At 44.4% G+C, this 22,500-nt stretch overlaps 2 protein-coding genes across 2 annotated transcripts in view; one reads left to right on the forward strand and one right to left on the reverse strand.

Moving 5' to 3' along the window:
- Positions 1-26: 26 nt before the first annotated feature.
- On the reverse strand, positions 27-17,980 carry LOC132475931 (collagen alpha-5(IV) chain-like). Its single transcript, XM_060077337.1, has 12 exons — positions 17,584-17,980; positions 4,617-4,673; positions 3,734-3,823; positions 2,795-2,839; positions 2,204-2,248; positions 1,940-2,002; positions 1,673-1,726; positions 1,546-1,572; positions 1,275-1,355; positions 986-1,048; positions 770-805; positions 27-146 (listed from the first exon to the last, which is right to left on the reverse strand). The coding sequence occupies exons 1-12, from the start codon at positions 17,665-17,667 to the stop codon at positions 45-47; spliced, it is 747 nt and encodes a 248-aa protein (XP_059933320.1). The 5' UTR covers positions 17,668-17,980; the 3' UTR covers positions 27-44.
- Positions 17,981-19,685: 1,705 nt separating this feature from the next.
- The window catches only part of LOC132445772 (collagen alpha-6(IV) chain-like), a 79,339-nt gene continuing 76,524 nt past the window's right edge, over positions 19,686-22,500 (forward strand). The window contains 3 exon segments of the mRNA XM_060035897.1: positions 19,686-19,847; positions 20,045-20,165; positions 20,344-20,389. Of these exon segments, the coding sequence (XP_059891880.1) occupies positions 20,155-20,165; positions 20,344-20,389 (57 nt within the window). The 5' untranslated portion in view covers positions 19,686-19,847; positions 20,045-20,154.

The following is a 22,500-nucleotide window of genomic DNA, read 5'->3' on the forward strand; positions in this document are numbered from 1 at the left end:
ACACGTAAAAAAACGCATAGAGATTATGGGAGTGCACCTAACTTTTACAGTATTGTTAAAATTAAATTTGGATGAAAAGTAATCATGTATTTTATCCTTCGTACCTTATCTCCTTTAGGTCCTTGGAAATTCAACCCCATGTTTCCCTGGAAACAGAAACACAGAGCGACGTGTCACATGATGTGATCAGTGCTCAGATCTTCTCCAACAAAATAGGTCAGTGCTGTTTTTTTTTTTTTAATGAGGAGAGGGCTAAATCATCGTCAGACGATAGCTGATGGGTTCCAAGATTGCTGCTCTCCACGTTGACTGTTCACCTGCATGCAACCAATGCCCGCTCAAACGGGACTGATCAATACTACTCTGTGTCCAACAGACTAGAAACAGACACCGGAACGCTTCCGATCCCAAAATATTGCCCCAATGCCGACAGATTCTGAATTAATATTCATGCATCTATTTATAGAGATTACTATTATCCTAGTGAACTACTATTTATTCCTATTCTTCCAATCCTTCTTGTTTGTAGTGATGCTTCTTTAAAGAGATCCTCAGTACAGCAGGTGCTTCTGAGCCTACTACAGTAAGTTATAAAACTGATAGTTCTGGTCCTGGATTCAACTGCCTGAGGCCGTTGTGAAATACCCTATAAACACACACCTGTGATCGCAAAACAATACATTTCTAACGTCTTTCACTTTTGTGTCATGGGTCGGAATTCCCATATTTTGGGAATTCTGGTGTGTTTCCCGGTGCGTTGTAAACTCACCTTGGGTCCAGGAAGTCCAGGTGAACCTGGTCGACCCTGGAAGAGACATCAGAGGCTTGGTTCAGCGGTAGGACCCCTTTAATAGTGCCTTGGAACCCCTTTAAAACTCTATTATACATTTAATATTCCTCCATTAGCCCTTTAAGTTAACGTGGGTCCAGGTTGACTCAGTGAGCGTTCCTGGGTTGATGGAATGTTATTCCAGGGTTCCCTTACCTCGAAACCTCTGGGTCCAGGTGGGCCGTAAGGTCCCGGCAAACCAGTGGGTCCGGTACCGCCCTGTAACACACACACACACACACACACACACACACACACACACACACACACACACACACACACACACACACACACACACACACACACACACACACACACACACACACACACACACACACACACACACACACACAGACAGAGAGAATCAATATGGATATTGTCATTGCTGTCTATAACTGACTGGTTCAAACACTTTGCTAAGGCCTAGTGGTGGTGGAGGACTCACAGGTACTCCCGGTATTCCCGGCAGTCCCGAAGTCCCCTTCTCTCCGAAGCGGTTGGTGGAAATCACATCGCCTGGGTCTCCCTGGGGATCAACAGAACAAACCCAGGTGTGAATTGCAATATTATCATCATACAGTAGTCTATTAATAGTTTATTATTTTCGGGAATAAAATAAATCACAGAATCGTTTCTTGGCCAAACTCGTACAGCGACGACGCCAATGTTTAAACAATACTACAGAAGAATAGACAAAAACATGATGTCATGCTTACCTTTGCTCCTGGCAAACCAGGAGGTCCCTATAAGCAACCAAACATGAAGGCAAGTGTTGAGACATCAACATAAGGTGAATAACATCCACAGCTGGGTAAGACGGCGTTCCCTCCCAGACAAACTCACCGGTCGCCCCTCCAGTCCTCCGATGCCCGTGTTTCCTGGGAATCCCCTCTCACCCTGAAAGACGGGGAAAAACAAGGTCATGTGACCGATGACATCGCCACAAGGTGACCTCGGAGAAGGCGCTTGTATCTGCTCATTTTGTTTCCGATAGCATTCATCAAGACATGGTTCTGTTTGAACCACTGTGGAGGACGACTTCACCGTGTGACACACCGATATATTATCGCAGCATGTTTATATCTGTTATCGTTTTATGTTTTTGATTACCTTTGTTCCATTGCAACCTGCCGTTCCTCTCGGACCTGGTGGTCCGTCCTGCCCTGGCAGACCCTGGGAAACACAAAGTAAACAGGAAGTGATGTCACTCTGGGCCACCATGCAGGTATGGCCATATTGCAACTTGAGTAATCCACTCTAGTGCAGGAGTTTAATGCTTTTAAACGCTGGGCACTTTCTCGTTAAAAGCTGCAATCATATCAACAGATCTGTTAGCAAAGAGATGTTGAATTTATTTTATTCTTGAAAACTCACAGGAATTCCTGGGGTTCCTGGGAATCCAGGCAATCCTGAAGGTCCCTGAGAAAATAAGTGATTGATTAATTCAACAGCACAACTGTTTTAACATATTTAAAACACATAGGATCTTGTTCTGTAATTCACTTTGTGATGTGAAGTGCAGTCAGAATGAAAGCAGTCCCATTGTCGACATCTGCTGGACAGATAATGCTTCAACAGCCTGGCAACATGAAAGAAAGAGTGCTGCTGCTGCTGCTGGCAACTCATAGCCAATGGACCTACTGTTGTTCAAGATAGCTATTACGCGAGCTTACAAACATTAGCAGCTAACTGCTAAGTGTTTTCTATTCTATCATAACATCTAACTTTTATTTTGTCTCATTGAGATTAAAAACCTCTTGCATAAGCGACACCTGGCCAAGACAGCAGCAGCATACAAAAAGATACAATAAAGTAAACATAATACATATACCTTATCCAACATATGACACCACATTACTACACAATAACACATTATTCTACACATAGAACAGGTCAAAGGAGAGTCCCATTATCCTGCATGATTGCATGAAACATATTACACATGAGAGTTTGAAATATTCTTACTCTTATTCCTTTGGGACCGAATGGCCCTGAAGGTCCGTCAGTTCCCTGGGAGGGAGAGAAAGATGGAGAGAGAGAGAGAGAGACAATCCAGAAATATCAGCAATTAGTTTCAGTATTTGTGACTTTTCTTCCAGTTAGTCATTCTCCTATTCAGGAAAATAACTAAGGGGTGTTACATGGTTCTATTGAATCTGCAGTGTTATGGTATATGTTTGGACCAATATTCCTATCTTCTCCAATCTAACTGTAAGCCATCCTTGAGCAAAACACCCAACCCCTCTGAATCACTCTCTAACCCTTACCTACCTGTATCTGTATTCACTGTCTAACCCCTAACTACCTGTATCTGTATTCACTGTCTAACCCCTAACTACCTGTATCTGTATTCACTGTCTAACCCCTACCTACCTGTATCTGTACTTACTGTCTAACCCCTACCTACCTGTATCTGTACTTACTGTCTAACCCCTACCTACCTGTATCTGTACTTACTGTCTAACCCCTACCTACCTGTATCTGTACTTACTGTCTAACCCCTACCTACCTGTATCTGTACTTACTGTCTAACCCCTACCTACCTGTATCTGTACTTACTGTCTAACCCCTACCTACCTGTATCTGTACTTACTGTCTAACCCCTCCTTTTTGATGTAAGCATCTGCTAAATGACCATTGAGGTAACCGTCAAATACTTAAAGCAGCAATCTCGAAGAGTTTGTTTTCGATGTCTTTGGTGAAAGAGAACCGTCCACCACCGCTAGGGGGCGGTGTTTGAATGCATGGCGCATAGTCACCACCGACACAAAGTTCGTAACAACCATAACGCAGCAAACACACGGACTCAGTGGACCAGAACTCATCACCACTGTGTTACCTCCTCCCTTATAAGATAGGGACCTAGCTGAGGTTTGTTCAAAACGAAACCACTTTAATGTTTACCTTCTCTCCGCGGGGGCCGATCGGGCCCTCAGGTCCTGGGAAACCCGGAACGCCGGGCTGACCTGTTAGTCCTGGGAACCCCCGTTCACCCTGCACCACACACACACACACACACACACACACACACACACACACACACACACACACACACACACACACACACACACACACACACACACACACACACACACACACACACACACAGGTCAGGAGTGAGTCCATACATTCTTTAATGGTGTTCAAGGGCCTGGTATTTAAGGGTGATCAGTCGTTCCAAGCCATTTCCAAATATATCCCTTTTGGGACATCACAAGTGGAAGTTCCCTCCAAGATGATGGACAGCTTAGCTCCAGCCGGCCAGTTGGTTCTGATTGGTAGTAGTCATAGGGGCCCTTATGCCTGTATCCTCTGTGTGTTCATTATTTGTGGATTCAAACAGAGTAAGAGGAGGTTACGTTTTCATCAGTGTTTATATCACTATGTTTATTAGGGCTGGGTATTGCAGGTACCTCACAATTCAATTCAATTCGATTCTTTAGGTCTTAATTCGATTCGATATCGATTCGATTTGATATTAATCAAATTGCTTCGATATCGATTCAATAATACGTGCAGATGGCAAAAATACCTAAATTTTTTAATGGAAATAATCGATTTAAAAAAAAATCTGAATCGAAATTGAATCGAGAACAAATAAATTGCAGTGCATTGATGAATCGATATTTTTACCCAGCCCTAATGTTTATGATATTTTGCGAACAAGTTGTTGGGTTGTACGAAGAAGACGTTGAGATGACAGTCTCGGTTGTGAGTGTATTTTTGTGTGTGTGTGTGTGTGTGTGTGTGTGTGTGTGTGTGTGTGTGTGTGCGTGTTTACACTTACTTTGCCTCCTTTAACTCCACTGCAGTCACACTTTGATCCAACACATCCATGACACGCCTAGAGAGAGAGAGAGAGAGAGAGAGAGAGAGAGAGAGAGAGAGAGAGAGAGAGAGAGAGAGAGAGAGATGTTACTTTAGTTGTTAAGAGGGGATTTACATCATGGCGGTTAGTATTTTCTCTCTAGTATTGCGATGAAATATAACAGTACATTCATGACACTATCATACTGCCAGTGACATGTCAATGTGACTGTTCACTTCAATGACAGTGACATGAAGTGTACTGCAAGCAAGAACCTCCCCACCAATAGAGGGTGCTGTGTATTTCGTACCAAGCACCAAGTACTAGTATAAGTACAAGTCCAAGTATCATTCTGTTCTTATTGATATAGTGTGAAAAACATAAAATACATATCGCAAGCGCAAATCATATAAACCCATTTTAGGTCATTTTTTAATCACATGTTGTTCCGTTGGTTCAGGTCACAGGGGCAGTTCATCCCCCCCCCCCCCCCCCCCCCCCCCCTGCGTGCGTGTTTGCTGCGTGTAGGTGTGTGTGTGTGTTGGTGTGTGTTTATAAGGATTTACTCATTAGTCTCTGGTCTGTTTCAGATGAATAACATCTGCATTCTCCCACGCCCTAATCCTTTCTCTCTGTCTCTCTCGCTATCTCCCTTTCTCATTCCTCTCCTCCCTATCAACTCTCTCTCTCTCTCTCTCTCTCTCTCTCTCTCTCTCTCTCTCTCTCTCTCTCTCTCTCTCTCTGACAGGGCTGACTTTGGCAGTACCCACTGTACGACTGGGCGTGGTGATCAGTCTTGCCTTGCCGCCGGGCCAGTGGTCCACCCCAGCAGACTGTAAACACGCGGGCGGTGGGGCCACAGATGAAGACTCTCAGACCACCAGAATCTCTGCGCCCTGTTCTGAAGCTTAACAGATCTACCTGGGTCCCGGCCACTCATGGAGACAGGAACCAGGTCCCGAGGTCTTTTCCTATGGTAACTGGAAGATCCTCACTGAAACTATTGTTTTTCAACCAAACCGATTCACGCCTGCGTTCTTGCAGGTTAAGACAAATAGGGCTTGTTGCTCTCTGGAAGTGAAGCAGCGGTTATAAAGCCATTTCAAAATTACAAGGAAGAAAATAATGGGTTTATGTCTGAATGTCAACGTTTTAATCCAGAGGTACGAGTCGTCCATCAACCAGGACGTTTGTTGCTTTCCGTCGGCGGTCGATGTCGTAATTTTGGTCTCAGTGCCCCCCCCCCCCCCTACCCCCACCCCACACCCATCAGAGCAGACCTCAGTGCAGATCACCCCCCCCCCCCCCCCCCCCCCCCTTTAATTTCTTTAAACAGTGGAAAAAGCTACAACACACAAAGCTGCTTATCTCTTGATGGTGTGATGAGTGGCTCGTGGTTGTGACTGGCTGATGAGTGAGGAGAAAAACGTCACCTTAGGCTTTCCTTTTGAAAGATACTTTTTGTAATACATGCGAAAAGTAAAGCGATAAATTAATTAGTGACATCAATACGCCTCAGAAATTCACTTGGCTGAAGGCGAGAAGCAAAGTGTGTGTATGTGTGGTTGTTTGTGTGCGTGTAAATGCGTGAGTCAACGAAGCATGTGATCACATTAGTGAGGTCAGCGCTTTACAGAAATGTTTTCTAAGTCTCATCTCTATCTCACTCTCTCTTTCTCCCTCTCTCTCTCTCTCTCTCTCTCTCTCTCTCTCTCTCTCTCTCTCTCTCTCTCTCTCTCTCTCTCTCTCTTCTCTCTCTTCCCTCTCCCACCCTCTGCTCAGGGCTTCAGGTAGGATGGGCTTTTCAGAACCAGACCAGTACCATCAGAATGGTATAGGTATAATATTTGTACTATCTATGTAATAAATGTATTCAGATACATGTCATTAAGGAGGGGTTATGGGGGATCCTGCTCTAGGATGCCTTCATGTAGACTGTTTATGTTGGGGATCGAACCCAGTACCTTTTTTTGGCCACTACACTACCCTGGCCCCCTTTACTTCTGCTACTGAATTGAAAAAATAGTATTATTGTAGTATTGATACTCATGATGACTCATGACTGTTGAGAATCATGATATATATATATATATATATGCAGCATATATTCAGATTCTCCCCTATACATACACAGGTTTTTTTTAATCACGAACACTGAGGAGAGGAAGGAGAGAGGAGACATGAGACCAGGAGAGAGGAGACATGAGACCAGGAGAGGAAGGAGAGAGGAGACATGAGACCAGGAGAGGAAGGAGATAAGAGCAGAGGAGGATGAGCGGAAGAAAAGATAAGAGGTACGAATGGGAAGTCCCCCAAGAACACACACACACACACACACACACACACACACACACACACACACACACACACACACACACACACACACACACACACACACACACACACACACACTACAGTATACATTGTTATCCTGAGAATGTAAGTGTGTCTTTTGTATTAGTCTTTATTATAATTCATAATTTGTTTGTGTGCGTTGTGCTTGATTGTGTGTGTCGCTGTGTGTTGAGTGATTCCACATAGGTTAGCAGATGCTCAAAGCTCTTTCCCAAAATAAGCTAAACACAAACACACACACGCACACAAACCCACACAAACACGCAACTTATACTAGGGCTTTTTATTCTAGAAGCAGTTGGTGGTGTTCTTATAACTGCATACACAAAGAGACAAGGAACAAAGATCAGAGAGAGAGGGAGAGAGGGAGAGGGGGAGAGAGGGATAGAGCATGAACTTCGAAACAAACTCCTAACTTTGTCTCTCAGACATCTAAGCTAAACTAAACACACTCTTAACAACGGGTGTGTGTCTGTGTGTGTGTGTGTGTGTGTGTGGTCTAAATGTATATTATGTTTAAATGCAGTGCCAATATAAATCCACTAAGTTTGAAGTTCTTAACAGAACCGCCGTTGCCATGGCGTTGTGTAATGAGCCGTGGTTGTCACGTGAGCGGGAGTGAGCAGGTGAGCTTTAGAATGTCTTCCCTCCGGAGGGAAATGAGGGGGGAGGGGGGGGGGGGGATGTTGGCGTGGTCGGCACGGTGACGCCCAACCCCACCCCACTCCACTTCTGGAATGCCTAACAGCTCCACCTCAGCCTCATGGAGCAGGAAGATAGGAAAGGAATTAGGAAAGAAGGACGGGAGAAAGAGAGGAGATAGTGGGGGAGGTAAGGAAAGAAAGAAAGGAAGGAAGGAATGAAGGAACTAAAGAAAAGGAGATGAAGAGAGATAGAATGAGGGAGGGACGATGGGAAGAGATAGAGTTAAGAAAGAAAGACAGACAGACAGACAGACAGACAGACAGACAGACAGACAGACAGACAGACAGACAGACAGACAGACAGACAGACAGACAGACAGACAGACAGACAGACAGACAGACAGACAGACAGACAGACAGACAGACAGACAGACAGACAGACAGACAGACAGACAGACCGATAGAAGGAAAGGAAGAGAGAAGACGAAGACTGAGGTCATTGAGTCTGACTTGAGGTTATCCCAGACGAATAATTGAAGTCGTAAATGTATATGACTCAATCTCCTTTATTAAATGTCTGATCCAGGCTACAGCCAAACCGCTTACACCCCAGTTGTGGGTCTGGTGTTTTCCCCAGCGCCCAAACATCGGAAACCATCCCAGTGTGGTCAACAATTAAAGCTGGATAGATCAGCAATAAAGATTATTGATTGTTAGTGGCTGTGTTTGGCCTTGCAAGGGTGTTAGATGTTGTAATTGTCTGGTTTAAGTTAATAATAGTTGGTGTATTATCTTCATCAAAGTTGGAACAATTTGACAGTTCAAAGGGGAAATTATCTTATCTTTATTGTCTTTATGTTTTATATGTTTTCTAATTGCTAACTTGTAGTTACCGTTATTTACCACTGGGTGGTGCTAGACAGCATCACAACCTGCAAAGAAGGCCCTGTTGCTTTAGAAAAGGAAGAACAATTATAATAATAATATTGAGACCGGCCTCTAAAAGGTTTACCACCATAAAGTCTGGTTCTTGATTAATAACAGTTAAGTTATTTTTACTATGTTTTCCTCCCACTGAGCATGTTTGTAATGGAAAAGATTTAGTGATCATTTCTCTGTATAAAACTATAGTCATAACCACCATTCAGGTTGCAAAAGGCTTACCGCCCAAAAGTCCAGGTACTGGCTGAATAACAACGTATTCTTAGCTAGTTTTATCACAGGTTAATCTGTGTGGCTGTGTAACTGTGCAGCATGAACAAAAGGTGTTGGGTCCCCCTCTCTCTCTGTCTCTAAAGAGTCTGATTCCATCGGAGCACGTCTGGACAGGTCCCTCTCATTCCTCGCCCGGGTCCTGAATGCCCCATCCAGACACACAGACAGACCCACCGCACACCACCTCCTCCACGAGAAGAGAGAGTCTGATCCTAGAGGGGTCTACCTTATGTTCGGTGGTGTAGACTGAGCACGGTTCACACACATAGAACACATGTTCTGGGTGACGACTGCAAAGTAGAACATTAGTTGATTTCAACAATGGTACTTTTCACATCGTTTAGTGGTGTTTAAAGAGTGAGCAGTAATCACAACAAGCTGGTTAGCCAATACACAGTATAACAAGATAATTAGCCAATAGGATGTAGCATTACAAAAATAAATTAGCCGATAGAGAGTAGCCTTATAGCATGCTATTTATTGTATAATGTATCATTTTATTAATTATATTCTGTATTTGCTTGCGATTCAAGTCAAGTCTTTCCCATCATTAATTATCTTACTTTTTTTTGTCTCACTGTCTCCATCTGTCTCTACCTCTGTCTGTCTGTCTGTCTGTCTGTCTGTCTGTCTGTCTGTCTGTCTGTCTGTCTGTCTGTCGCTCTCTCTCGCTCTCTCGCTCTCTCTCGCTCTCTCGCTCTCTCGCTCTCTCGCTCTCTCTCTCTCTCTGATGACCCTATGTCTCTCTATCATCAGGACCTTTGGGGCTACAGATGTCTGCTATGACTTCCTGCCTCTCTCACCAGGGGGCGCCTTGTTTATACAGATGAGAAAGAATGTGACACATACACCAACACACACTTATCCACACACACACAAACACACACACAAAGCGTTTTCTCACACACACTTTTGACACACAGACATAGTGCCAACATTGATAAAAAGTAAAAGTCTGAACAATGTCAACAAAATCATGCAGGAGTTGTTTTGGGGTAAGGCCATTCCTGCCAAACACACACACACACACACACACACACACACACACACACACACACACACACACACACACACACACACACACACACACACACACACACACACACACACACACACATAGAGCTTTATTCCCGCGATAGCCAAACTTCCACCTCAACGTGAGATTGAAAGAACAGATGGATAGGGAGAGAGAGAAAGAGGGGGAGTGGGGAATAGAGAGAATAGGATAAAAAATGTTGTGTTGCCATGAGAATGTTTGCCTACATGTCTTAGCCCAGCCCTTAACCCCTGCATCTCCATTTAAATATCTGTCTCTCTCCCTCTCCCTTTCTCTCTACCTCTCTCTCTACATACACAATATGCTACTATTGTGATAGCTATGCATGCATAATGAAATTACCATTCTTATCTGAAGGAATGAAAGAAGAGGAGGGAGAGATGGCGACATCTAGATCAAGGTCACCAACACACACATACACGCACGCACACGCACACACACAGGGGTGTTGAGGTTTCCTCAGTGAACAGAACAGTTTTCACCATAATGTTATTTTGTTTCATTAAGTTATTAAGCAGCAGATAGAGGCAGAGGAATTGAGAGGGGTCAGTCAGGTGGGAGGCGGGGGGAGTAGGGAGTTCAACTTAAAGAGAGAAGGAAGGAGATGAGAAACAAGCATGTGTTTTAGAGGGGGACGAAAATGCAATCCTATGCAACAAAATAAAGGCGACAGTGGGAGGCGAAGAGAAAGGGAACCTGTGCGAGTGAGATAAAGAGAGAGGTAGAGAGAGTTTGTGTTTCTCATGTGACTGCGTGTGTGTAGGTGGGTTTTGTCAGCGAGCCCGGTGAATTCAGGTCAAGTCCGCAGTGGACCTAGTCTGGTTTCACCATGCAGGCGGTCAGAACACACCGCTAGCATGTTCTCCTAGCATGTTCTCCTAGCCTGTCCTCCTAGCATGTTCTCCAAGCATGGTGTACTAGCATGTCCTCCTAACATGTCCTCCTAGCATGTACTCCAAGCATGGTGTACTAGCATGTTACATTAGCAGGTTGCACACTTTCCTACATCTTTAAGAACTTTAATTTGAAGTACATTTTCTTTGAGAAACATTGTGAGAGTTTGATAAGAAGCTAAGGGAGAGAGGGGGGGAGGTCAAGCATCAAATGGCCGCAGGCTGGAACCGAACCCGGGTTGCTGCCGCAAGGTCTGTGCCTTTATGGTACGCACTCTAATCAGTGAGCCATCGGGGTGCCCTGAGCAAAGATAACATGATAACATTTAGCATACAAGTGGTTAAGTGAGTGAGTGTATATGTTGAATATGAATATCAATTCATATGTTTAAGTGTGTGTGTGTGTGTGTGTGTGTGTGTGTGTGTGTGTGTGTGTGTGTGCGTGCCTGCCTGCGTGCGTGCGTGCGTGTGTGTGTGTGTGTTTCTGTGTGACTGTGGACGGTACGGGAGCGTATGTGTAAGGACGGTAGTGTGTGCATACATGTGTGGGAGTCGGAGAGATGGAACAAGATAATGAGACGCGGAAGAAGAGGGTAAAGAAGGGTGGACTGATGAGAGAGGTCTGGAGCCATGGAGGCATTTCCTTCATCTCCACAGAGATGTCTGTTGTTTGTTGGTTCAAAACCCCTACACCATGTGTCTGCGTTTCCCTTTTGAAAACACTTGCATTGTCGTAGGCACAACAGTGTCCCTCTCCCAGGTCTAGAGACCAAGTTATCTCATGTACTGAGGAGATATGAATGGCACAGATGCTCAGACACGCTAGGGGAAACGCTAACTCCAACTAGCATTTCCCCTAGCTGATTTTTTACTTTTGAAAGGGAGATGTTAACTCCAACATTAAGGTAATAGCTGAACGCAATGGGGTTTGCGGGCTGAAACGCCAGCTCTTTTCTCCATCAAATGCTATCGTACTGTATCAAACAATAGGGAAGATGCTAGCTCACATGGGTTACATGCTGCCATTCCGACATGCTGCCATTCCGATGTGCTGCCAGTCCGACATGTCGCCATTCAGACATGCCTCCATTCAGACAACTTTTAGTACCGCCATTCCGCCATTCTACCAATCATTAGCCGCGTTTACATGTACACTTCTGATCTGATTAGATTTCTAACCGGAGTAGATCTATTCCTATGATGCGATTCGAATGTACTGTATGGCATTTACAAAAGTGGTAAGCGTATGTTCCTATGTCTCTCGCGCACACCTGACACATCTGGACCTGTGGCGACATTTTTATGCAGGCCTATTTGATTTGAATGAAAGCCTGCTCCTTCAATTAAGAAGAAGGAGGACATTACAATGACGTCAGTTTCTCGTCCGGTTTTTTATATCTACCCCCTACTCCGCCGCAAACAATACGTATTTGGATCTGAGTGTGCAGTCAAGACTGTTGACTGAGAGTGCTGTTATATAAGGGATAATAGACAGAACGCCGTCCATTATCGGGATGACGGGGGGCTCATCCCGATAATGGGGTTGATAAATTACCCGACTTGCGGCGTGATAAGAAGGACGTGAATCGGGCAAGAATTCCACTTTCCTTGACAGTGGTCAAGTTCAGTGTGTACCTCTCTAACAAAAAAAAAATGCTAGATGAAAAACTGAGATCAAAGAGAAGCTAAACGACACAAGCAGTCGATCTTACATTTTTATCGTCCTTGGTGGCAGTTTGAATAACAAAAGATTTGAAGGTCATAAGGGGGGAATTAGGTAAAAGGTTATAAATAAAGACAATCAGTGGACCCTCTGCCTGGGTCACCAACAAAACACCATGACCTCAAACCTTTGGAAATTGCTCTAAATCTTTCTCGACTTATTTTGAACCTCAGTCCATCTTTAATCCAGAAACAAAAGGTTGAGCAGAACCCTTCAAACGCATTACGGACAACTGAACTTTAACCCTTAAAATCAGAGGTCACTCGTTGATCTGGGGTTAGGGCGTCTGTAGAATGTCGAGCGTGAGGGTTGCATTAAGACCCTAAGCTCCTATATGGGGAGCTGTGGTGAACAAACCCAGTTTATTAAGACCCTGAACCCCTATGGGGAGCTGGGGTTATCAAGCTGGGTTTATTGAGACTACAAGTGGTCTGTCTTATAGAGTAGTAGTGACTAAACTGACTGATGGATGGATGACAGATGAGAGGCTTTGATGTTACTAGCAAGGTAAATATATTACCTCTTCTGCCAAATTACTCTACACAACGATAATTACTGTGCCTTTTAGATACTTTGTGAGAGAGAGAGAGAGAGAGAGAGAGAGAGAGAGAGAGAGAGAGAGAGAGAGAGAGAGAGAGAGAGAGAGAGAGAGAGAGAGAGAGAGAGAGAGAGGTGTACAGAGAGAGAGAGAGAGACATATAGAGAGACACATATAGAGAGAGAGAGAGAGAGACACACATATAGAGAGATGCTGGAGAGAGAGAGTTTACATAGAGGAAATAATTAGTTCTCTAAACAGACGGTTTGGCTATTCTTGGTTTGTGTCCACATGCTAGTCCTAATAGCTTCAGCTCAGTGACACACCGGTGGGAGATCCTGAGAGGACACACACACACACACACACACAGGAACACGTGTGTGTGTGTATATATATATATATATATATATATATATATATATATATATATACACAAACACATACACATGCACACACATACAGAAATAAATAAAGGTGTATTACTGGTGAAATAATTCTCAGGCAGTCTCATCTCATGAGTGTTTTGTTGCAATGTGATTGTATGATTGTGTGTGAATATCTAATCACTCTCTAGATTACTTCGCCCAAACCTTAACCCCTGCATCCGAGAGAGAGAAATGTATTAGAAAACCGCTCTACTACAATGGTATAATCAACCTATCTGTTGGCATGTCTGTCTAGTCTTTACGGAAATATGACACACACACACACACACACACACACACACACACACACACACACACACACACACACACACACACACACACACACACACACACACACACACACACACACACACACACCAGAGAGTAGCCTCACTTTAAATCAAACCTGATTTGGGTTCTTAAAGTAAACATAGGCTGATGAACTCACATTTGCCAATATGTGAGTTTCTCTATGTTCATTAACTTGGTGGTACATTCTCGAGGGGTATGTGCGTGTGTGCATGCGTGTGCGTGTGTGTTGGCATATGTGTGTGTGTCTGTCCGTGTGCGTCTGCATCATTGTCTCTATGCAGCATGTTCTCAACCACCAATAGATTATCACAAACAAACACTCACACACACACACTTACAGTGTGTGTGCAACGAAAACCCGAAACTCTCACTCAGGATTTGGCACTATTTCAGACAATCAGTAGTACACACACACACACACACACACACACACACACACACACACACACACACACACACACACACACACACACACACACACACACACACACACACACACACACACACACACACACACACATACTCTTTCATGCACACACAATGGAACATAAGAGATGTCATACAATCATTAACTTGGAATAAATGGAATGAACTCACATTTGCCAATATGTGAGTTTCTCTATGTTCATTAACTTGGTGGTACATTCTCGAGGGGTATGTGCGTGTGTGCATGCGTGTGCGTGTGTGTTGGCACGTGTGTGTATGTTCATGTCTATACGTGTGTGTCCCTGGCCTGCCCGGGCATGTGTATGATGTCTACACGGAAAGGGGCGTCGCTTAATCTTCCAGGTTTATACATTCCACTGCAGATTCCGTTAGCTGTGATGGGCTGTTAGCCACCACACACCACGACCACCCGATGGCGCCAGTGAGTCAATGCTACAGATAACGCTGTACACGTCATAATGCAGGGATAGGGATTATTATTAGGAATTCAACACCAATGAACCTCTGGTTAAAATTTGTGACCGAGTGTTTCAGTTGGCTTGATTTTATTTATATAAGCTGTGTGAATGAGCTAGTTTGTGGGAATGTTGTAATATTGTACATAGATCAAGAATGGAAAGCGAGAGGTAGAGAGATTAAAATATTGAAAATACATAGAACTTTTTTTGAGTTAGTTGCCTCAATACATAACAATCCCTATTACCTTTTTGCACTACATATATATAGAGTTCACATGTATTGACACATTGACACACACAAACAGGCAGAAAACCTGCTGTTGGACACTATCCACTCTTGTTCTTCTGATCTTTCCCATCTTCCTCACTTCATTCATTACTCATTCACCTTCTCTGCATCCTGTCCATCATTATTAATACCTTTGACCGATCCTCTGCTCTCCTCTTCCACTCCTCTTCACCTCCCTCCCTTCTCATGTTTTATAATCCTTTATTCGTCTGTCTCTCTTTCTCTCTCTCTCTGTCTGTCTCTCTTTCTCTCTCTCTCTGTCTGTCGCTGTCTCTCTCTCTCTCTCTCTCTCTCTCTCTCTCTCTCTCTGTCTCTCCCCCTCTCTCTCTCTCTCTCTCTCTCTCTCTCTCTCTCTCTCTGTCTCTCCCCCTCTCTCTCCCTCACTATCTTTCTTTCTCTTGCTTCCTCTCTTCCTTTTGTCTCCATTGTCACCTCTCTCGTTCTCTCTGTTCATCTCTCTCTCTCTCTCTCTCTCTCTCTCTCTCTCTCTGACTGTACAGTTAAAACACACACATTCACTTACTCACTCACTCTCACACACACACACACACACACACACACACACACACACACACACACACACACACACACACACACACACACACACACACACACACACACACACACACAGAGGCATTTACGGGGACATTGTGGAATCCCCCCGGCGGCCAATCAGAACGCCCGGCCAGTCTGTGTTTTCTCGCTGGCCGGTCTGCCTTCAGAGCGCCCGTGAAAACAACGTCCGTGCAGACACCTCACACATTCCTCCCCGAGCCCGAGAGCAGGACAGTGAGCGTGGTCTTATCACCAAACCCCCCCCCCCCACCTGCACACCTCCTCAGTCCCACCCATGAGCCCCCCCCCTCCTTATTTATTTATTTACTTAGAGTTGATTGTGATTGGTTGGATGATAAGTGGATATCGTACTACTAAACAAACCCGAATATGTATTTTACGCTCTGCTATGGGAGGAATAGCCGTCAGTACCCTCACAATTGTCCCCTCTCTATGTCACTGAATAGACAGGTCATATCCATAAATGATACAACCCTTTCACACTCTCGGCTTTTACCAAACAAATTATGTAACTGAATTCACATTTTCTGTTGTCATCATGTTACAAATTGCGTATAATTTTGAGTTGACTTCTTTTATATAGCGGTTTAACATATTATATATATTTTGGTCAAGGTTGTGGATTGATTCAGTTTCAGCATGGACACATCAACCTGCTAAGAATGTTATATTGTCTGTATCAGTAATCAATTCTCCCACCATGTCACTCTTAAAGGCAAGATACAATATTAAACTTTAATTCAAGTTTGTAAATGAACAGATTCAACATACTTTGTAAAACGAACTAAAAGTCAGCGGATGACTTTTAGTGGATTCTGATAGGGCGGAAAGGCTCAGAATGGGCGGGGTCTCCCGCCTCTCCTCATGAATAATCAAGTATGTAGATACCTCCTCTTCTTGAATATTCATACCAGTCAAACGGCAACGTTTGACGTTGAAACAGACATTCAAGGAGGTTTTCCTGGGTTATTTTGCGAGGCTCTGCACATGAACCTGCACAAGACACTTCGCTAAATTGATTTGTAGGCTAAACAACCCTGCTGAGTCACTGAAAGCAAACACCCAATTGTAAACACACGCTTGTGTGTTTGTATGAGGCGAGTCGACCAAGGTTGTTCACCGTTAGTTATAACATGCAACAGTCATCCAGTTATGTGAGTCTCCTGTGCGTTCTCCCTCAGTGATTTCATGGGCCTCAGGTGTGTCCCCCAGCTCTAAGATGACCCCCCCACACACCTGCTGCTGCTGCAAAGGATGTCATTCAATATCACCTTAATGCAAACACGCAAGACCAAGGCGGATAGCGCACTTGTTTCAAGCAGACACTTTCCAGGAGAAAGATGGTCAGATGAGTATGGTCATGGTGTCCGGTGTCTGTCGTTAGATCCGGGATTCTCTTCTCAGACTTTAATATGGTTGTTATTGATGGATTATGTCGTATCAGTGCTCTTGATTCTAAATTGGTACATTTTCACGTTGGACTTGAAAAAGTAAAAAAATACCCTCATCACGTTGTCCACGAGAGGGGTGGCCTGTGTGTGTGCGTGTTTGTGTGTGTGTGCGTGTGCATGTGCGTGCGTGTGCGTTTGTGTTCGCACACGTCCGCCCGTGTGTGTGTGTGTGTGTCGTGTGTTTGTGTGTGTGTGCAGCCCAGCAGAGACTCTCTGACCGACTTCCCGAGCCCCAATAACGTTAAATAAAAACGAAACATTCGTGCGTAAACCGTGCGCGCATGCGGCGCGCCTCAAACCGCGCTACTATCAAAGCTTGTTGCGGTGACAACGCACGACTCTGATGATTATTAATATTATCCTAAAGACGCGCACTTGTTTTAAAGCACGTCTTCTATTAATACACTTTACCCTCAAAGTAAACCGGGGACGAGGCGAGGGGAGCGAGCGAGCCCCGGCTCGGTTCAGTGCGTGCGTCGGTCGGGGGGACGTTAAGGTGGTCGTGCAGATAATAAAGGTGTAAGTTAACAAATCGTAGATAATAAAACGTAAAGGGCACTTACCGCAGAGCGGGCTTCCCGCACGGCGACGCACAGTACGAGCAGCGACAGCGCCGCGAGGACGCGCACAGTCCGCGGACTGTTCATCTCGGGGAGCTAGGAACTCAAAAGGGTCCGCCGGCTTTCAACTCTCAACTTCAACTCGAGCCTACTCTCTGGGGAGAGCTGGAGTCATGGTATGCCGTCGCACACTGTTGTTGGAAAAACGGTTTCACCGCGCGTTTGTTTGTGTGTGCCTGTGTGTGTGTGTATGTGTGTGTATAAAAAGGCGCCGGAGTGTAGCTCTCTCTCGGCGGGCTGCAACAAGTGGTGCGGGGCTCCTGCAGCCTTCTCGTCTGCGCCGTCGGTCTCAACTTTTCCTGGACTCAACTGGCGGAACCTGCGTACCGGATCTACTTTCTATCCCCCCCCCCCCCCCCCCCGCCGCAGCGCCACTTGTTGCTGCTGCTGCTGCAGCTGCGCGTCAAAGAAAAAAAAATCCCGCACCGATATGTGCGACGAAAGAAACCCCCAAAGTGCCCAAATCGCACAAGAATGCGAGTTAGTTTTCACGTAGTTACAAACCCCTCCCCAGTTAGAGGTTGTATTAACTTTTTATGCAAAACTTGTGTTCGGCGAGAGCGGGTGGAGGCGGAGGGATACGTTTGGTACCTTCACTTTTTCACCGTGGCTTCGAGTTGTCTTCTCTTTTTTTTTTTACGTCGCCCGAGGCCACGAGAAAAAGAGTTTGACATTAAAACCTTTCAAGACATTTTGTGTATGTGCCTCAACACGCAGCATTCCGCCAGGATTATGAAAGGTCAACCTCTCGGATCTGACACTTGATAGCGAGCAGAGCTACGGGCACCAGTGGTTTCCATACATCATCTGGCCTCGCTTTGATGTTGTTCCGCTCGTTTAGACCCTGAGCAACTATGTTAAACATCTGTAATCTGGAAACAAGCAGCCAGCTCTTCCAGGCAAATCTGACACGATGTGGTCCATGAAATCCTATTCAAATCAATACCAGTTAATGTCAGAGACCGACACGAATTAAAGTAATAAACAGTCTATTATACATCATAGTGTTTCGCATCGCATTGATATTCTCTATACTTTAATTCCCAGTAGTTTTTATTTGTATATATATTTATATTTACTATATGTTTATATTAATATAGACCAATTAACTTATCCACATCCACTACAAACATAGGAGACAGGAGATGTGAATCTGTGAGTGGTTATGGGTGAAGCTCAGGCATCCAGTTAGGGTTAGGGTAAGGGTTAGGCATAACCCTAACCCTATCCCTAACTGAAGACTTCAGACATCTAAACACTATTTAGGTGAATGTGTTCACAATTCATGGGTTCTAACTATTCATCTTTCCCTCAAATCCAAGTGTTTTCACAGGACCCTTTTTCTTCTCAAACTGCAAAGTTATTAACAAGTGCCACAAACAAGACATGAGTTTTACAGTTAACAGCAGAATCAATGCTTTGAATGAAGAAGTTAATATGGTTTGTGTGAGCTATGGATCGTAGTCTGTTATTAACAAATATCACAAATGTTCACCATGTGGAATCACGTCTGGTTTCAACAGAAGATGTGGCTGGGGTGAAGTCCGAGAGAAGACCTGCCTCAGTGGCCTATAATGCTGTTACTCAGTGACACACACAACTCACATTCAATACGTTTCATTTAAGACATGTAATGCAAGTCCAAGTTAAGTATTTATATAAAATACAAGAAAACAGTTTGCAGTGTGTACAGGTTGGGGCATATTGTGGATATTTCAATTCGCACTAGTATTCATTAACTTTGTTTTTTTGTTAAAATTTGCTGTTACACCTGAATCCTTTGATCTTATTATTCTTATCATCTTATAACTTTCATCTTAATTTATTCATAACACTTCCTTCTGAACTCAATGTCTCCTCCATTGATATGCTATATTTCGTCAGAAAAGTTTACATATTGGAAAAGTTGATTGCGAAGCCTACTTAAAAATGTTTATGTCTTTGGGAATTCAGGTGATCGTAATGTCTGATCATATTATACAAAAACACAGTGTTATAGAAGTTAGTGAACGTTAAAGTTTTGCTCTAACTTCTCTCAGACAGATCACACTGCTGGGACGCGTTGCGAGGCACCGACCCATAGGTATACTGATCTTGAGTGACAGGGATTAGTCCCGCCTCCACTGTGCCTCTCTCGTGCGCTCCCGAGAAGTGTAGCGTGTGCGGAACGCGACAGCCGAGCAGCAGATATCGGCCACTGAGCTTTGGTGAGTTGAAAACATTATTTCCAATTCGTTAAAAAAAAACATTAGCGGCCCTATCGGCTTTTTATTGAAACCGGGTTTACACGGTGTATATTGTACACCTCTCCGGAGTGAGGAAAACTGTGTCGTTTAGGTGCACTACTTTATCTCTCTCTGTATGTGTGTGTGTGCGTGTCTGTGTGTACTCCCGGCTCGGGTAGATGAGCGGTGTTTAGGAAACTTGATGAGCGCTTTTGGAGCTCCTTTCAGCGGCTGGTGAAGACGAGGGAGAGCTGCAGCGGTTCTCTTCCCCCACGGGTCGAATCAAAAAATGAAATTCTGGTGAGTTTTCTGGTCCGGAAAGTAATCACAATCTTTCCTTAGCCACGCGATGTCTCCAACTTTTAACTAACCCAAGGGGTTATTTATTTCCATTCATGTTTTCCCGGATTACGTGGATGTATTTTATTTTGAAGCCTCCACTCGTCTCATTACCTTTATTTTGTTTCCCTCTCTGCAGGATTTGCGTGCTAGCGGTGGCCGTGGCAGTGCAGTCGACGCACGGAGTAAGTCCTGTTTCATTGCTATCGGCCATTTGTTTAGTAGACCCTCCACTCAGTCCCTGCGTTTGTTTATTTACCAGATAGACCTCTGCTTCAAACGCAGACGTAGCCTATATCCCATGACTTGTTTAACTCTGCATGTGTATGAGGGGATACGTTTATTGAACACAATTCGCCAACAAGGCGACTGTAAAATGTTGTGTGTTTTTGTCTTTAGTAAAGTTACGACTGCTTCTAACCGGTGCTTCACGCAGCGTTCATATTTTTGAATCGAGTCCGGGGATGGACATGCACTGTGTGTGTGTGTGTGTGTGTGTGTGTGTGTGTGTGTGTGTGTGTGTGTGTGTGTGTGTGTGTGTGTGTGTGTGTGTGTCTGTTTCTTTGTGTGTATATATGCGTGTGTGTCTCTGTGTGTGCAAGATCTCTGCTCTATTTACTGCGTGCGTGATCTTTATGAAATAATAACCTATCTATAAACATGTTTTTGCATGCGTTTGTCTGAATTGCTGTCCTAAACTTATTCTCATATCGGACTCATGTCGGGCCGTTTATTGAGCATCAGCCGGTGATGACAGAAATCGGATCATCAGAGGTTGTCAAAAGCTCTTAACGTATGCTGTGGTAGACCCTTGTGGCTTATTCGATTTTATTTCGAGCGCCCGTTTTAAAAGACAGCTTATTGTCAAACGATGCCCCAGTTCTAGTGTCTCGATCCAAGAGTCTGAAAGTACAGTTGTGGGACCTCACGCTGTTACCAACCAATCATCTCCCCGTTTATGTTCAGTGATTGGTTGGTAACGCAGAGGGCCCCGTCCCATGTACGTTCAGACCCTTGGATTTAATGAGTAGTAGTTAACATTTGAGTTGGCCCGCTCAGAAAGTTGAGCAAACATAGCCACGCCTCCCGCTACTTAAATATTCATGAGCAGAATAATATTGAGGACACGTGTTATTTAGGCAACCCCCTAAAGGCCGCCGCAGAATCAAAAACAAACTAATTCTGATTTGGTGTTGTCATTTTAACAAATTGTGTAATTAACTTAATCCGATGCGCTGATGGATATATTTTCACTCTATTGGGATTATTTTTTTTCATTTTAATATTGGTTCGTATCCGTCATCCTCCTGAAGAAATAATACAACCTTGTAAACATAAAGTATGATATCTATATCAATATCTACAAAAAATAAATAAATATATAGGTTAGATATCTGTTTATATATACATTTAATATATAGCCTGTATAAATATTGTACAACTTTTTTAGGTGTGTTCATTATTTGAGCGCTTAGTTTGCACAAACACACTCACACACACACACACACACACACACACACGCACACACACACACTTTGGGTTTGATAGGTTATATGATCTGATCTATAACTTGAGCTCTATACCTGTTGCCTGTTAGTGTCTTGCTTGCGACTGCTAGGACAAGGAGAATCCACTTCCTGGTTCTGAAAGGAATGATGGCCCATTAACCCGAGTTATCCCTGCCCACTTCCCAAACGGCTATTGTGGTTTGTGTTTGCGTGCGTGAGCCCCCGAATGTGTGTGTGTATGTGGGTTTGTATGTGTTGGTCAGTGTGAGTGAGTGACAGATGAATCTATTGGTTGGTCTGGAATGCAGGGTTGGCGTAACCACGGTGACGAGGTTGCCGGTTAGCCCTGTGGCTTGGCAACCTGCCCGCTGCTGTGTGCATGCGTGTGTGTGTGCATGCGTGTGTGTGTGTGTGTGTGTGTGTGTGTGTGTGTGTGTGTGTGTGTGTGTGTCTTTCTGGCTGTGTGTCTGTCAGTCTGTGTGTGTGGCTGTACACATTTAACTGCAAAGATAGGATCTGGGATCAGGGATCTCTCTTTCCCTCTCTCCCTCCATCTTCCTCTCTCTTCCGCCCGCTCTCTCTCTCTCTCTCTCTCTCTCTCTCTCTCTCTCTCTCTCTCTCTCTCTCTCTCTCTCTCTCTCTCTCTCTCTCTCCCTCTCTTGCTCTCTCGCTCTCTCTCCATCTCAAGATGCCTCCCTCCCTCTACCTCCCTCCTCTATATTTCCCTCTCATCATCTCTCCCCCTCACTCTCTCTTTCAACCTCTCTCTCTCTTTCTCTCCCTCGCTT

This window comes from Gadus macrocephalus, chromosome 17 (assembly GCF_031168955.1).
Source record: "Gadus macrocephalus chromosome 17, ASM3116895v1".
Classification (NCBI taxonomy): Eukaryota; Metazoa; Chordata; class Actinopteri; order Gadiformes; family Gadidae; genus Gadus; species Gadus macrocephalus.

Bases quoted from the DNA above. Each gene is read 5' to 3' on its own strand.
- LOC132475931 (XM_060077337.1), bottom strand. From the start codon at position 17,667: ATGAACAGTCCGCGGACTGTGCGCGTCCTCGCGGCGCTGTCGCTGCTC. The intron at 4,674-17,583 runs GTAAGTGCCCTT...CTCTCTCTCTAG, and splicing joins TGCGGGAAGCCCGCTCTGCG to GCGTGTCATGGATGTGTTGG. The intron at 2,840-3,733 runs GTAAACATTAAA...TCTCCCTCCCAG, and splicing joins TCGGCCCCCGCGGAGAGAAG to GGAACTGACGGACCTTCAGG.